The sequence below is a fragment of the Pituophis catenifer genome, unplaced genomic scaffold (genome assembly GCF_029215685.1).
Source record: "Pituophis catenifer annectens isolate HBS135680 unplaced genomic scaffold, rPitCat1.0.hap2 SCAF_3, whole genome shotgun sequence".
NCBI classification, from domain to species: domain Eukaryota; kingdom Metazoa; phylum Chordata; class Lepidosauria; order Squamata; family Colubridae; genus Pituophis; species Pituophis catenifer.
This window is the reverse complement of record NW_027256883.1, coordinates 186,969,563-186,988,138: the sequence shown is the minus strand read 5'-3', so window position 1 is coordinate 186,988,138 and position 18,576 is coordinate 186,969,563. Positions and strand designations below refer to the sequence as shown.

Below are 18,576 nucleotides of genomic sequence, written 5' to 3'. Positions count from 1 at the left end.
ACAAGACTGGCTCAGTTGGCCAAGAAACGGAGATGAGCACCACATCTTAGAGTCACACACAACTGAACGGGGAAATCTTGACCTTTAATAGTTAAGCATTTGTTTGAATGCTTTGTCCAGAAGTTGACTGCTAGAAACAAGAATATTCTTATCAAATAGGGATTTGCATCCAATATCATTTATACGTTATGTTACTGTGATCTGTAGATTTGGGAGTGTTTATATTACTTGATGACAGTTTCAGAAATATAGTTTAGTTTAATGAGATGTGCAGTTGTCAGAAAAATAGCAAAAAATTAGACATTGGTCTAAACAACGAACACTCTCTATTTGGATATGTCCTTAACACATCTTGGTCCCCTCCATTTGGATTATTGTAATGCGCTCTATATTGGGCAGCCTTTAAAGAGCATATGGAACAGGGGTGGGTTCTACTTACCTTTACTACTGGTTCGCATTGCGCCCGTGCCCGCTTGCTTCACTCACGCATGTGCAGAAACTTTTGTGCAAGTGCAGATTACCTATGATGATGTCGGGTCAGCGGGCGGATCCTCCTGCCAGTTTTACTACCAGTTCTTATGAACCGGTCCGAACGGGGGCAACCCCCCACTGATCTGGAAGCTTCTGTTTGTTCCAAATGCAGTGGCTCGCATGGTTTTGCACATGTATCACTTTTTTTGTGGGAGCTGTACTGGTTGCTGATTTGGCTCCAAGTGCAATACAAAGTCCTGGTTATCAACTTTAGAGCCTACAGGGCTCGAGTTATTTGACAAAGTGCCTCTCCCCAATTACATTTATCCAGCCCACCAGAGCAGGAAGGTAGGGCATGTTGTGGGTCGCTAGTAAGTATATTTGGTGGGACCTAGGAAAAGAGCCTTCTCTTCTGGCCCCTTCCTTTGGAATGTCATTCCCCCAGAGGTAAGATTGGCCCCTACCTTGTTGCTTTTCTGCAAAGCCTTGAAGGCATAGTTTTGTCAGTGGACTTGGGGACCCCATCTGGAATCAAGTGATTCCAAGTGATCAAGTGATTAATTCTATTGTTGCCACCATGGTGTGTGTGTGTGTGTGTGTGTGTGTGTGTGTGTGTGTGTAAAGTTAAATTGTGCACTTTTAACTGTATTTTTAATGTTGTATGAGTCATTGTATATGAGCTGGGAGCTATATAATTTTAAGAAATAAATAAATACATAAATTTAAATTGCACATTTATTTTATTTATTAAAATGTTTTCATTGTTAAAAATATTTCAACCTAGCACATGCAAGATAAACAAAGCTAGAACTTAATTGCCAGTCCTATCTCTTTTCTGAGAGTGTTCCTTCCTCTGTTTCTGGTGCAGAGTTTCTGATTAATTCATGTGTTCAAAATTTAACTAGACGTGTGAAAAAGTACATAATTATGTTCTCTCAAAAGGCACAAAAAATGCTTGAGGAAAGTAGCCATGAGCAATTGGGCTTTTTTTTCTTTTTCTTTTTAATTCCTGGAAATGTCAGCCAGAAATAGTTTTAGTCCACCTGATAGAGAAAGAAATGGATTGCGCATCAAGGATTCACAGTGAGAATACATCATAGGTATGAGGGTATGGTTTTATTTTCTTACAGAAAATAAAGCAGATGGTGAATTCTGAACAGAGAGACCTTGAAGGGTCCTTCTGTTGACACACTTTTGTTGTCCAATAACAATGGACTGCCACTCTAGGCTACTTACATTGTATATGATCATACATGTGGCTCTCAGCAAGGAGTAAGAGGTCAAATCACATCTTTATTTAGTCTTATTTCTTGGCATTGAGCATAGCAGAACAAAATCAGTGGTTTCTTTCAGCAATAATTTGCCCTATGAATTTTCTGAAATAGACAGAGTGAAAAGAGTTTCATATCTAGTGTCTTTTGGGAAGAGGAAGCAAATTATATTATAATTACCATGTCAGATGATTAAACCCATTTCTTTGGGTGGGGGGTGAAGGAATTGGGATGGTGGCTTGGATGCATTCTGTTATGATTTTTTTTCTTATACAACAAAGGCAAAGGATCCAGTGATTTCCCTAAGGTAGCTTGCAGAAGTAATTGGTTGTATCCAAGCCTTTCCCCTATTTATTAAGAAAGGAATACTTATACCTTCTGGCAATGTAGTGCATTTTTTTTTTACAGTGTTCAGGGAGAACTGCAATAGAGTGTTCTGGGAGGTTGAAATGCTTCGATATTACTTTATCCTGATTTTGAGTTCTGATGACAAACCTGTGTCCATTAATTATTTTGTGCAAACTTTGTCTTGCAAAGAATTGTGGATCTCAAAGTATTCATTTTTGAAAAATGAGACTTTAACCATACCAGTGAGTGAGAATTTACTGAACTGAACATATATCTCGAAGTTTCAGGCTGTCTCAAAATAGAAAAAAAAAGGTTTCTTACACATAATTATTGATAAACTAATCTGTTTTGTACCCAATCTGCATCTACATAATCAACCTGTCTTCCTCCCCTTCCCCTTTTCTCAGCCCAATTTATATCCCTCATTAGTTGATATTCCATGCATCTGAGGAAGTGGCCTGTAGCTTATGATACAAACTTGCTTATTTATTTATCTACTAAAGTTATAGGCTGCCTGACTCCCAACAACTCTGACTATGTCTTCTAATAAAAAATTATTAGTCTGAAAAGGTGCTATCAGAATCCTTCAGCTGCTACTGTAGACAACAATGGCTCACCTCCCACTGTCATGATAATTGATTATGGAGGAACTGCATAATCTTCTTACAGGTTTACTCCATAAATTTGTTAGGTCACTGTGCAAAATAGGATTGAATCAAAAATCCTATCTGGTCTTACATCTACTAACAGCCAACTAGATGCCAATCAGAAGCCAGCAAAGGAATGAGAATTAACCACAGAAAGATACATCCAGAACATTCATAATTGTTAATATGCTTTACATTTACTAACTAAAATGAAAGTGGTGGAAGAATTGGGAAGCCAGTGATTTAATTCTTTTTAATTATATTAACTTTTGTATTGTATGTATTTTTAATTTTGGCTGTTCACCGCCCTGAGTCCCTTCTGAGAGAAGGGTGGTATACAAATTAATTAATTAAATAAATAAATAAATGTCAAACTTTAATGTGCTGCTTATCCAAAGATGAAGCTGTCTTCTTCCACTATGCAGGGTCTTTTATGAACATTAGGTTTTACTGCACAATGCCTGGAGGACAGTTAATTGAGACATGAACACAAATCTTCAAGTTAATGCTTGGCATATGACACCACTCTCTGGACTGTAAAGATTTAACACGGTGGCTTAAAAAGTAATCTAAGGAACAAAAATATTAAATTTTTAAAAAAGGCAATTCCGTATGTTCCAAATATACATTAAAAATCTAAGAAATCTTTGTGACATTCTCTTAAGGCAACTGCATGAATTTAATGCAGTAGGAATTCATTTTTTTTTTTTTTTTACCTTGCAGGGTTTTTATAACAAGCAGTGATTTAAATGGAGTAGCATGATGATATAGAAGTAATTATGACAGAAGTGTTTATTCATTTCTTTTCTCCTTAGGTGGTTGTTCATTTGATGAACATTACAGTAACTGTGGTTATAGTGTGGCACTAGGGACCAATGGATTTACTTGGGAGCAGATTAATACCTGGGAGAAACCAACAATGGATCCAGCTGTCCCAACTGGTAAGTACAGAGCATAGTGGAGGAAAAAAGCTTTTAAATATTTTTGAAATCCTAATGTCATAAAATGAGATAAGCTTGATAAGTTAATGAGATAAGCTTGATGAGAATTTAATGATAATGTACCCAAGAATTGACCTTTTTCTTTTGAGAGGTATGTTATTATTCTCTGTTCAGGATTTTTTTTCTCTTGAAAATTAGCTTTTGTGAAGTCAAATTGAATAGTCCCCCCTCCCCCCCTTTTTTTGTTTGCTTTAACCAGGATTTAATTGTTTTAATATTTCTTTGGATTTATTCATTCTTTATATGATTTATTAGATTTATAATATCTAGAGTTAATTTAATTTTAGTGTTTATCATCTTGACTTTTCATTACCAGTAAGCCAGAGCTCTTCCAGAAATTGTCCTATAATTTCTTTGACCTTATCTTTCTGCTGAATCCATTTTCTAATGCCTGCTCATTGCCCATCAAACTTCACTTTCTAGTGGAGTTGATTCTGGAATAACATTATTTCAAATATTGTCATATTATTATAGTTGTAAATAAATAATTTCAGTGTAGCCTGCAAACTTATTTTACTTTAATTGCTTCCATTAGCTATCATCCATTATTACCTTTGAGTAGAAGAATATCTACCAATTCTTAACAATATGATCTTGTCATTTATTGCACTATGGCTGAAAACATATTTAGCAAAGTTTTTGGGGGGTATTGTTGATGTTCCATTCCATCATGTAGCCTCATGCCCAAATATATGAAGTAATTATCAGAATTAAAGTAACCAATCTACTTTTTCCAAAAACATCCCGCTTGATATGCTTTCTTTTCATTTAATAATTTAAAACTTTCCCTGATCCATGCTGCTTACATTTCAGGTTTTAACTGAATGCATCCTCATGACATTGTCCTAACCCAGATTTCATGAGCCCTACTCAACAACCTATTCATGAGAAGAAACCCCTTTTTATTTAGAAAGGCAGGAATTCACGGCATTCACTGACAAAGATCCAGGTCACACATCTGTAGGTGATTCACAAGCCTTAACAGTCTCTGAGTTCCCCACAGGGAACCTCAATTAGCACTGCAATCCCAACACAAAGAGTCCTATTTGTTTGTTTTCTTTGTTTAATTGCTTAAATGGTAGATATAAGCTGCTTTTATATTGTACAGTATGTATTGAATAAAAACATTTTATTATTTGACTTTAATCATTTAGGATATTATAAAGTTCAGTTCAAATATTTCACTTATAATAACTGAATTGTATTGGTTATGATTGCAACTGCATTATGCAAACCTGACAGACTAAAACAAGATTAATGATGAATGTAATTATCTGCATAGTTTCTAGAAAACAGTATTGTTATTTATAAATTCACAAAGCAAATTTTATTCTTAGGGAACTAATAACCTTAGAAAACAAGAAAGTTACTTTAGAAACATCAACAGTATTATTTATTTTTTAATAATGAAAGGCTAACTATAGCACCACCAGGGGAAAAAAAAAAAGCTATATAGTCAAGCAAAAAAACTTATGGTGAATAAAACACACTAAAGAAAATTTAAAGAAAACTAAAGAAAAAAAATTAATTAAGAGAAGAAAAACATCCATATAGTAACTATCAATACTATATAAGTTGTACTCAATCTTTATTAAATGTAGAAACAAATTGCTTTATTTTCTCATTATTAGAACAATGATTTTTCCAAGATAGATAATAGGCCTATATCCTCATTGCATCTCTTATAATCAGAAGAGTAAGTGACTTTTCATTTACATAAAATTATCTCTTTGCCATGCCCCACACTCAATAGCAATAGATCTTTGTGAGTTGGCAAATTAAGAGATCTCCTCAGTACTAACCAAATCAGATGAACCTTTTCCAGAATGTAACATAATGGAAAATATTTTCAAGTATGTGAGAATCAAAGATAGTTTTCATGACAATCAAATTGTATGATAATGATCGTTCTTGGTATCAAGAAAATAAATTCCAACATACATACATTTGTATATCCAACCATTTTGCATATGTTTGAATATCTATCCCCAATTATAAATAAATTTCCTCACTGGAATATAAGCCAAAAATTAGCATTTCTGTTGAGGGCTGACTCTCTTCCCCTGGTAAGAGCGATCACTCGATACCTTAAAAGAATGACGGCAATACGAGCCAGTTATATCAAAAAAAAAATTATCAATTGTAAGGAAGATGAGCTCAGTTAGAGAGGAGCTATCCTATTTGGGTTATCTAGTCTTGGCAACTTAGCTATTGAAATTTGATATTGTAAAATTTTAATGTCATCTATCATATATTTTTAGATTGCTATTTTTGTAACTGTTTTATCTTTTTCCCTTTTTCTTTTCTGTTTTGTTTGAAAAGGCCTTCGGGCTATTCAATAAACTATACTATACTGCATATGTTTGCATAAAATGCAAGCAGGGAACAACTATAGTGCAAACAGATAATGCATATTGACTAGTGCAATGAGAATTAGAATTAATATTTGAGGGAGAAATAGCATATTTGAATACACATTTGCAAAGATGTACGGTTAAGTTTAGGGTAGGTACAGTATCTATGTTTGTTTTTCTTTATCCAAGAGTCTTGCTGATACCAGTGCTGGCTTTTGGGGAATTCATTTATTTATTTAATTTGTATGACTGCCCATCTCAAGCAAATGACTCTGGATGGAAAACAATAATAGAATCAATTAAAGAAGTATAAACACAATAAAAAAAAAGAATTAAATACACATGGTAGCCAAGAATTACTATAATCCATAGATATTAGCATGACCAGGAAATAAGACCCTTCACACACTCAAGACCTTAGTCCCAGACACATAACCAATCTTCAAGTTTTTTCCAAAAAACCAAAATGGTTGGTGCCCTCCAAACTTCTATAGGAAGAATGTTCCCAAGGGGAGCAACTACTGCATGACAAGATGAGCTCCCATTGTTGCCCCATCTCCCACCAAACTAGCAGTTTGAAAGCATGTAAATGCAAGTAGATAAATAAGTACAACTTTTATGACACAGTCATAAAAATATATCATAAATGCTAAAATAAGTTTATTACAGTTTAATAAATGAAAACTAAATGAAAAAATCCTCAATCCTAAAAATAATATGAAAATTCTGTTCCCGCCAATAAAGTTCACATGAAATATCCAACATTCACTTTGTACCATCACCTCATCCATCGCAGACTTGGCTTCCCCTCAAAAAAAATTAAGTGTGGCCCTCAGCCATGAATAGTTCCCCATTGTGTTTCAACTCTGTAAACCAGAATGCCTGCTATTTTGTCTTCCAGCACAAATAAACTCTTCTTGTCTTCAGTTTGATTCTTATTGTTAATCCTTAGAAATTCTGCATTTGCCAAGAATCTTTTTTCTTCGTTCCTTTAATTGTCAATTTAGAAATGTATCTGCCTGCCTGCCTGCCAGCCAATATGACATGGCTCGTGTGTCTTTTTAGATATTCTGCTGGGCAGCTTGTGGGATTCACTTATCTATAAGCAGCTGCTGTATGGCTGGGGGAACATCGAAATGACTTAGCCACTTGGATGGAGGATCATTTGCTAGACCTTTGTAGTGGAATGAATTCTTGCTGATAAGAGGATCCTCATTCCTGAAAGGTTGAAAGAGCACCTTGGCAACTAAAGTTTTAGTATTTAATGCAACACTGAAAAATAATACCATTCTTTTCTTAGCTTCAGAGGAATAATGTATTTACTTAACTCTGAATAATAGCCCACTAAATGTTGATAAATCATACTTATTTAAAGCACAACATTTGAAACAAATTGAGATCAGATCCATCCTTGTATTTTTAACTTTTCGCCCATAGAAAATTAAAAGCAAAGAAGCAGGCTGTGCTAAAATACTGAATGTCATGCTACTTTCCCTGGTACAGCTTTGCCTCTTTTTATTCATTCTGTGTATTCAATAATAATAGAAATAATTGGCCTCCAGTGAAGTTCTGAGATAGGCAGATGTTGAGCATTCATAACTTTTCAAATAAAATTGTGGCTGGAAAGAATATTGAGACAGATATTTAACAGATATTATAGCTTCTCAGATCATTTGATGCCTTGGAGAATGGTGTACCTCTATAATGCTTCTTCAAACTACATAATATTATTATATCTTGTCAGGTAGACAGATACACAATCCATCCACAAAGTTTGCCTAAATGATGCATTTACTTTGACTTGTAAAGCCATCATGAGAGACAAGTTTATTTTAGTTACAAAGACAGATGATTGGAAAGATTGACTTCCTTAATATCTATGGAGATTCTCAGTCATCCAGGTCATGGTTGTCCCAAAGGTGCTTTTACAAGTGGCAACTGGACTTTTTGGTTTTTCTTTGAAGATGTTTCACTTCTCATCCAAGAAGCTTGAAGCTTCTTGAAGCTTGAAAAAGCACCTTCCTAGTTAGAATATATATATATATTTGCATTTTTGATGGTTTATAAACAATTGAACTGTTTTATACTACATGATGGAAAGTTCTTGTAAAGACATCAGAGAGAGGAGACTTGCATGGTATGCATATAGTAGAGTGAATCAATAGCAGCATAATTTTAAAGTCAAAGGATAAGAAGCTGGACTGTAGAGAATTAAGTAACACAAGGAATAGGATACATTCTTATCTTACTTCTGTATGAGGAAGGAATTGTTTCTAACAGATGAGTGTCAAGATTATATGTGTCAGAAAGGTGTTGCAGTGTTCATAATTCAGCATTTAATATCTATTGCGCCACAAGCACTCATACTATCTATAAAGGACTGTTTCAGTTTCCTCCATAGCACCATATGAAATCAAAAACAGACCATTCTAAAGCTTATGTCTTCTTTTGCTAACATGTTCTTCTCATAAAATCATTTTAAGTATTTCCCGTTATTATAAATTCATAGCACTCTAGAATTGAAAGGGACCTTGGAAATTCTCCAACCCAATCCTTGCCCAACATAAGAATCACTACTATCTATCATTGACAGATGGCCATCCAACATCTGTTTAAACATGTGAAGGCATGTTTAAGTGAAGGCAATTCCCTCACCTTTCAGGGTTGCAAATAGTCATTGTCAAAACAGTGCTTAAAGGCAATAATTGAAACCCAGGATCTTTCTGAATACTTTTTAGAGATAAATTCTGTAAAAGTTAAATTAATATGTGTTTTTATTTAGAAGCTGATTCTGAAGAATTAGAAGCTCTTACAGAAGCATAGAATTCTGTCAATTTACATCACACTATTGATGATAATATCAAGATTGTTCACTATTTGTTTGCACACAAATTGCAACGTGTGTTCTTAAATTGTTATGATGAGATATTTAATCTTATTTTAAGTATGAGTGCTTTTTGGTTAGGCCAGTGTTTCTGAACTCTCAAAATTCTTCAGCCAGCACAATAATCTTTAGTTTTAGTATGTCAAAAGTACCCTGACTTTAAGATTCATGAATTTCAACTTCTAGAGTTCCTCAGCCAGCATGCTAGTCTTTGATTTTGGTATGTCCAAAGTGTCTTCCAAAAATAATTGTTACATATGCTAAAGAATGTAGGTTTATTTTATTTGTTTATTTGATGAATTACAGATGCTGGACCAGAATTAACTCTAAATACATTTAATATAAACCTTTTAAAAAACGAAATCTTGGAACAAAGCATATCATTCCATTACATCCTTGTGCCATTTTTCAATTCCTCTGAGCATTCAACATAATGATATAAATGTATCAATGCACTGTGTTTTCCTTTATCACAGGTTACCTGAAGGTCTTTTAATACACTACATTACATTCTTTCTTTTCTTTATTCATTAAATCACAAAAAAAACCAAGAACGATTAAATGGTTTCATTGTCAGCTTCAAAGAACTTTTGTGATAATTTGTTTTTGATCATTACAAGCAAATAGTTTTTATAATAGATTCCTAAGGATTGGAAACCAAAGAATGGCTTAATTAGAGGATTAAGGAACAAATATTGATTTTCTTGCCACACTTGCCTTCGCTTTCAATGAATTATCTATTAAAATCCTCCACCACCACCCCAAAAAACAGACACCTAGTTCTTGGAAGTCAAACAAATTCCTTGCTTGCTTTTTTCTTGATTGAATCATGCCTCTTTGGTCTAGTGGTTATGGTATCAGGTTAGAAAATGGGAGACTGAGGTAAAATCTTACCTTAGCCATGAAAGCCAGCTGGGTGACCTTGGGCCAGTCACTCTCTCTCAGCCCAACTCACCTCACAGGGTTGTTGTTGTTGTTGTTGTTGTGGGGAATAAAGGAGAAGGAAGAAGTTTTGGATATGTTCGGTGCCTGGAGTTATTTGTAGAAATAATAAATATCAGTGCTCTATCATTGCCCATATTTCATTGTATTTATGATCCTAGTTCTAAGCACTGCTTTCAAATACAATAAGTCATCTCCTTCAAGTATGTGGTTTTGTATTTGAGCCTCATTCATTCTCTCTATAAGACCAAACCAATTCATTGTATTTATTCTATAATGGTCACTCACATTTGTAAGTCTAAAATTACTATTTGCTCCTGACTTTACTTACTTTAGGGTTTTCCTGTCATGACCATTTTTCCTTTTGTATAAATAATTGGGCAAAAACACATTCTTCTACCATTTTTTTTTGCAAGAGACATTTAATCCTTGTACAGATGCATCCTACCCACTTTCTACAGCTCTTGCACATATTTTAACATATTTTCTCATATTTAGTAACTGTTGTAAAAACATTTTATCTTTGTTATAATTCTGATAATTTAGGTAACACTTGCAATTGTTCCGTCAAAGTTCTATGACCAATATAACTAACTTGATCTTTGATATATTAAATATCAATAATTAATGTATCATACTATCGTACATCCAAAAATCATTTGGATTCTCAGTTGTCAAAATAGCACTGTCTGCATACTAAAGTTGCACGTTCATGTTTCCAAACCATTCACTTCAGTGGTGGGTTCCTCCCAGTTCCTTCCGGTTCCGCCGAGCCGGTAGTGGTGACAATATGACATCACTGAACCAGTTCTCTTTGTTCGGGAGCTGCCAATTGTTTTTCTTGCTTTGTGGAAATATTGATCTCAAGTTTAAGATCTGGTTATCTGAGGGACCACATTTCTACAATAGTTTCTGCCCATCCAGTAATATTTGACACAGAAAGCATGTTCCAAGCACATTTGATGGGATCCAGCATCCCTTCTCTATTGTGGGACCTATCCCCTGAAATTGTATCCCCATGGAGATTTGAGTTTACTCAAACCTGTCATCCTCTAAATGGGCCTTGAAGACCTGACTTTTCCCCCAGGCATTATGTTAGGAAATATATGTTGTGGCTAGGAATGTTCATTAATATGTTTAGTATTGTAATTTCCCTTATCATTTTCTTCTTGCAATTGTTTTGCATTGTTTCTGTGGGTGAGCAGACTCTACATTTGACTTATCAATAAATATATCAATATAATATCAATAAAATATTAAGTGGGAAGACTAACCTATAGATTTTCCTGATGAAAGGGGTTCAACTTTTGTGGCTTTCAGCTTTGACACTGGCTATATATTTTTTCTTCAAGTTCTCTTAGGCAGGGTTTATTTCCATGCTTTGCTTTTACTCGCTGAGCACTTGTATGAATTGGGCCCTGAAAGGAGAGGATAAGTCAATAAGGTAGAAGTGCAGATGAGGAAGTAGATTCTGTCAGAAAGAGACCTTCTGAAACATCTAGCCCCAAGGATTTACAAAGAACTGGACCTGGCATTGAACTGCACACAATGTGTTTTGTTCAATTCATGATTTTCCAAATTTAGAAGGGAACATTTAGACTGAGAGGAAAATATTATTTTGGAAGATGTTGAGGATGATTTTTTAAAACTGTTCTGGGTAAACAGTAAGCCTTAGATGGAAAACTTTCCTCTGTTGAAAGAGAGAGAGAGAAAGAGAGAGAGAGAGAGAGAGAGACAGACAGACAGAGAATGCCACAATTACAGTACTTTTCCTCCTGCAAATTATTGCGCCCATCTTACCTCTCAACATTCTGCCCAAATGACAATAATGTAACAAAAATGCCATTTTTATAACACTTTTGTATTGAAAAAGACAAAATCAAGGAGAATGCTGCCAAATCCATCATGTTAAGTGCCACCAATTCTATTAAAGAGCTCAGAACACCTCTAGCATATTTTGTTATTGTTGTTGTTGAAATGACTATTAATTCACATCTCAGTAGCAAATGTTGAAAGCAATTTCAGTTCTCTTCACTTCAGCCATTGCACACAAATGGAATCTACAGGAGCATGTTTGGGTGCTTATGTATGCTTCTCTGTAAATAAAACTTTCAGTGTTGGGCTAACAGCACTTAATAGCAGAAGCTCTAAATCCAGTGGATTTAGGACTAAAGTTGCAATGGAACAACAAAGCCTATATATTTATCTGTACAAGAGGTGAAACCAGTGTTGAAGTTTTACATAGATTGGGAAAGTACATATAATGAAAATACAGAGAAGTTTTGCTTCAGTATCTTTTCAGCCAGCCATCACAATCCCATGTTTATTCAAATGTTTGGACAGATATTGTACTGAGATGTAAGGTCTTTCAGTCTTCAAATGAATTTATGCTGAGGAATAGCAAAGGCAATATGCATTCACTGGATAGATCTAAAGAGTCTCTTGGAAACAATGAAAGTGAATGAATTCAGCTAAAATATTAAAAATGTAGAAAAACAGTACAAAGGAAGGCAGGTAAGTGGATAAGGACTATGAAGGACTGAAATAAATATAAAGTAACAGGTAAAGAAAGTGGGACTATCCAGAGAACAGCCAAACAGCCAAGATTTAGCTCAATCTGTACTTCTAAATCTAAAAGAAATTGTGATATGATTTCAAGTCAGATCAGGGTCATGTTGTAACTTGGAGCAATAGTACACTGTCTTCTTCCTCTATTCCAGTTTGCATCAAACTTGGGAACTTTAAGATGTGTGGACTTGAATTCCTAGAATTCTTGGACTTTAACCAAAAGCTGAAATCCATATTGCCCATCTCAAAATTGCCAAGATTGAAAAATGTTGTCTCACTCTGCAGTCTTCAGTGATTCAATACAAGAGGATAAAAAAACAAAACAAAACAAAAAAAAAAAACATAAAATGCCCTGAATCCTGGTCATATTAGGATCACTCTGCTAAAAATAATATATATCTATATATATTACATGTAGGATGAAAAATATGATTAACTTTGTATATTAAAGAATAACAAAAAAAATCTGAGTGCATTACTATTTGTCTCTGACAAGCTGGTTATTAATACTATAAAACAATTCCATCTCTTACTAATGAAGAAGAAACTGAACAATCATTTCTTTTTTTCTGGCAATTCAGATCTTTCTCCACACATGCTGCATTTCTGTACGGTAGGGAGCGGGGGACCCAAACAACAACAAGGACATTTCATATCTACTGTGCATGCTAGAAGCACTTTTCTTCTGAAATCATACATCACCCACAGAGCTTCAGAGACAGTTCATCAATTGCCTGCAGATACCATCGCCCTACGAACATAAAAGGAGGGAGCGAGAACTATGTTATGAAAGCGAGATTCTCAGGGAGTCTTTTAATGGCCCAGAATGAATGGTTCTCCTTAGGATCCATAAAATCACTATACCCTGGCTGTGTTAAATGGTAGACCTGAACTATTTTGAGTCTGTTTTCTCCCTCCTCCTCAGCAAAAGCAATCAAGAAGTGAACACTTCTGGCTGTGAATATTAGCACCTTCCTATTATCATCATTATCTGGGTAGTATCTGCATCAAAACTCAAGGATGTATCCTAGCAAAGAAGGGGAGATATAAAGGGAATAATATACCCGGGCTTGAATTTTGAGAATTCTGTGCCATTAAAAAAAAAACAAAAAAACCATTTTTGGCATGTTTAGAAGCACCATCTTGGGTTAATATACTCTACCTTCCTGTCATTCAGCAGATCTTTTCAGCTGTTAGAGATGGATTCAGGAGTGAAATCCAGCAGGTTCTGACAGGTTCTAGAGAACCGGTAGCGGAAATTTTGAGTAGTTTAGAGAGCCGGCAAATACCACCTCTGGCTGGCCCAGAGTGGGGCAGGAATGGAGATTTTGCAATATCCTTCCCCTGCCACGCCCACCAAGCCAAACCCACCAAGCCATGCCCACCAAGCCACATCACCCCCACCAAGCCATGCCCACAGAACTGGTAGTAAAAAATTTTGGATTTCACCACTGGATGGACTATATGGCAGAAAACTCCTTTGGAAGGCAGGTCATTGATTAACATCAGATTTTTAAAAATAGGTCTTCCTTCAAGAACAATTTCTATGTGGACAAAACCTTTGCTACTGTAAAAGCTCTACCCTTACCCACAATGTTAGAATCTGGTCTCTTTTATTTCCTAAATCATGCAAAATTTTGTGCAGCCCAATTAATTAATTTGCTTTTCTGCATTCAAGAGATCTCATATTTACCGTGATGGCAAACCTATGGCACACGTGCCAGAGGTGGCATGCAGAGCCCTCTCTGGGCATGCGTGCCATTGCCAGCTGCTCTTCTGGTTTCCAGTGCAGGCATGTGCGCCAGCCAGCTGGCTATCCGGTGCTCCGGCGCGCGCATTCCAGTTTGGGCACTTGGTGCCATTACTGTCATATTAGCTTCACAAATAGACAAAATACTAGGGAATGGTTTTAGAATATCTGAGAGATGAAAAGTTATGATTTCCTGATGGTGAGGTGGGGATGGAAAAGGTACAAGTGGGGGGAGAAAAACCATGGCTAATATTAAACATCAGTGAGCTCTTGTACCATTTTCTTGATTTTATTTTTTAAAAACATCTTTTGACTAAAAAACATTTATCTTACAATAATATTGTCCTGTTGTTAGAAAATGTTAGAAACGAATGACTGAAAATTTATGTATGTAGTCCTATAAGGGCTAAATTATAATATTATAAATTACTTCTTGTTTTGCCTGGTGGGAAAAATAAATGCATTTTTGTGTCAGGGTTCCAAAGATGGCTTCCAGGCCTGACATTCTGTTTGTCTGAAAATGTTGTAAATGGTGTACTTTTCTGCATTTTGAGAACTTTTGGAAGAAACAACATTGCTCAGTGAATTTACACTGAGTTTTGTCCCAGCCTACGAACACTCTCAGGGCTCCCTTCTTTTCAGTTAATGTAAATAGGAGAAACTGAGTATTTTCATTTTTTCCCTATCTTTAAAATTCTTTGATTTTATTAGACATATTAGAAATTCCTAATTCCACCTCCAAAATCTTCCTCTTCCCCTCTTCCTGAACTTGCCATGAAAATGTCACAGGTTTCTTTCATTGAACTGGTTTCATACTAAAAACATTCCTAAACTTTTATATTTTAATTTAATAATGCACGGTCCTTGAACAACTTCTTTCTACAATATAGTTTGAATTCTATTTTGATGGAATGTCTAACATATCTTGAAAATGCAAACTGAAAATGAAAATGCCCTTCCAAAAGTAGGGACTATTAATAATAACAAGTCAATATTATACAATCCACCAGATCCAATTAAACATAATTCAAGCAACATTTTATTACCTTTCTAGAATAATGATAAATAAAAAGGATTGGTATATCTCCATGGGATTTGCAGTAATTTTTAAGAGGCAGCAAAATAAATAAACAGATTGTAACACATTGTGTTTTTTAACAGATTAACAGAGTTGGAAGGGACCTTGCAGGTCATCTAGAGTCCAACCGCCTGCTCAAGCAAGAGAACCTACATTTTCCTCTACCTAGGATCGAACTCACAACCTCCTGATTGTGAGGCAAGAGCTCCACCTCTAGCCCACTGGGTATAGGAATAAGCAGGGTAATTCCAGAAGTGATTCCCAAGTTCAGGGGAGAATGGAAGTGTGAGAAAGAAATTCAGAGTAGTTCTGTCTAATGTATACTAGGTATAACTTGTGTGAGAGAATTTCCTTGCCAAGTGTAAAAAATTCTATTATGTTATCCTACTACTGTTAGCAATGAAGATCTTTCCAGAAATCTAAGTGGTTCTTGTTTCCAGAGTTTACCAGCTTTGCAAAGCTTGACATCTATAAAGGAAAACATGGTTTTAATAAAATAAAATTTTCCTCTTTGCAAAAAGAAAAAAAAAAGGAAAGGAAAGCAACAATAAAATATGAATAAAAAGAAAGAATGAGAGACAGGACATATGTTTATTTGATCAGCTGCTGTTCTAAGCCCACATGGAGCGTGAAGGCTACAAGACCAAGCTTTGTAGTTTGTAGTTGACGCCCTTGTGATAATTGTTAGTGAGTGCTGTTGGAAGACCTTTGAAACCTTTTGCTTCCAATTTTATTAATTAATGTTCTGTTTCTAAGCTGGCAAAAGGTTTTTGGACTGAGCTGTAACTCCAAGCTAATTAGTACAATGTACACAGTGCTTTGGTTGGTCCCACTGCTGTGTAGACAATTTTGGCATCAGTAGTATGACTATTGGGGCTTAATTTGTTTCATGGGAAGCCACAAACTTTTTTCAATGCTAGGCCTTACTTTTTGGAACTGAAAAGAGCAATAAACAAGTATGCCTCCCTTTGCTTATAGATTGCCTTTCTTTCATTTTTGAGAAACAAGCAAATGCTATTCCAAAGTACATAAAATGATGGGGAAAGTCTTCCAGGGCTGAGAATTAGGCAGGCAGGAAATATATTTTTTTCTCAGTGTTTTTATTTTCAGTCCTATAATTATTAAACTGATCAAGTATAATAATTATTTGTTTTTCAACATATGGATCAATACAGCTGCTGTGGCCTAGAGATAGAGTTGTTGCCTCACAATCAGGAGGTTGTGAGTTCGATCCTAGGTAGAGTCAGATGTAGGGTCTCCTGCTTCGGCAGGGGGTTGGACTAGATGACCTGCAAGATCCCTTCCAACTCTGTTATCTGTTAAGGATCTCTGCTCAATGAGTCAGAATTTCCATCTATTTTTCTCAGTACTATCTTCTCTGTTAATAGCTACCCTGATCTGAAGATAAGGTATAAAGTGCTTAGCTTCAATATTGCAGCAGAAAACAGCTTTGATGATCTGAATTCTCTTCAAAGCATCAAATTCTCAGTAAAAGGTGATGTAGAATTACAATAATTAGATGAGTTTAAATTTCCTTTTTAAATATATTTCTCAGTAAATCTGTTTGCTTCAGTGAAATTATCTACATGTAGAGTATGGATTTCCATCTATGAAAATGGTGCAGGAAAGAGATTGGCCTAAGTAAGAATGAAGTTCAAAGTATGAGATATGGAGCACTTCCAAAAGTAGGGACTATTAACATTAACAAGTCAATATTATACAATCCACCAGATCCAAGTAAACATAATTCAAGCAACATTTTATTACCTTTCTAGAATAATGATAAATAAAAAGGACCGGTATATCTCCATGGGATTTGCAGTATTTTTTAATAACAAAAATAAAAATCACCACTACAAATATAAAATAGTTTACATATGAAATGGTGTAGGGTGGTGATGGCGAACCTATGGCACGCGTGCCACATGTGGCACGCGGAGCCATATCTGTGGGCACACGAATGTTGATCTAGCTCAGCTCCAGTGTGCATCCGTGTGCCGGCCACCTGATTTTCTGGCCTTCTGGGCCCACTGGACGTTGAGAAATGTGCTGTTTCTGGCTTCCGGAGGCCTCCGGGAGGTGGGGAAGACTGTTTTGCCCTCCCCAGGCTCCTAGAAAGTCTCTGGAGCCTGGGGAGGGCAAAAAATGGGTCTACCGGGCCCACCATGCCATCATGTGCCAAAAGTAGGGGGAGCATGGGGGGGTCACACGCGCATGCGCAGGGGGATGGGGTGCATTGAATTATGGGTGTGGGCACGTGCAGCCACAACCCTCCACTTTTGGCACATGACAGCAAAAAGGTTAGTCATCATTGGTGTAGGGCTTCCTGCTTGAGCAGAGGATTGGACTATAAGACCTCCAAGGTCCCTTCTAACTCTGTTAAATATGGATGCAAATGGGAAGAAACTTAGGAAATGCTATTAGTATGAAACAATTTGTGACTCTGAAAATAAGTAATTTGAATGAGATACAGGTAGTCCTCAACTTACAACCAAAATGGACCCTACCCATTAGAATCATGTTATGATGTTGTAAAGTGAGCCACCCGCATGATCTGTGTTGCAGTGCAGTCACTAAGCAAGCCGATTGTTTGTTATGGTCCAATTTTGCTTCAAACCAAAAGTAAATTTTATTTATTAATTTTATTTATTTAGTTTGTCAAACATGTACAAGATAACAGGTATAAGTATAAACATGGACATGAACGCAGGAAATGAGTACAAATAAATGGGGACAGTAGGACAGGGACTGTAGGCACGCTGGTGCACTTATGCATGCCCCCTTTATGGACCTCTTAGGAATGGTGTGAGAGCCATGGTAGACAGTTTAAGATTGAAGCTGTGAGGGCTTGAGGATGTAACAACAGAGTCAGGTAGCACATTCCAGGTGATGACCACTCTATTGCTAAAGTCGTACTTTCTGCAATCGAGTTTGGAGCAGTTTACCTTGAGTTTGTATCTATTGTTTGCCCGTGTATTATTGAGGTTAAAGCTGAAGTAGTCGTTGACAGGTAGGACATTGTAGCAGACAATTTTGTGTACCATGCTTAGGTCAGACCGAAGACGGCGTAGTTCCAGGTTGTCCAAACCCAAAATTTTGAGCCTGGTGGCATAAGGGATTCTATTGTGAGCAGAGGAGTGGAAAAGTGGAGAGTGCCAGTTTTCAGCAAAAATATCATAAAATGCAGGAGAGCCCCCTGCCTCCCCGACCATTGGAACTAGGTTGTAAGTACCCTGGGGAAGTCTGTCATGAATTTGAACAT

General features: G+C 36.0%; 1 protein-coding gene across 1 annotated transcript in view; it reads left to right on the top strand.

The window, feature by feature from the left end:
- PTPRT (protein tyrosine phosphatase receptor type T) overlaps positions 1 to 18,576 on the top strand; it is a 680,289-nt gene that overhangs the window by 214,540 nt on the left and 447,173 nt on the right. Inside the window, exon 2 of the mRNA XM_070939969.1 lies at positions 3,553 to 3,678. Within this exon, the coding sequence (XP_070796070.1) occupies positions 3,553 to 3,678 (126 nt within the window). The remainder of the gene's footprint in view (positions 1 to 3,552; positions 3,679 to 18,576) is intronic.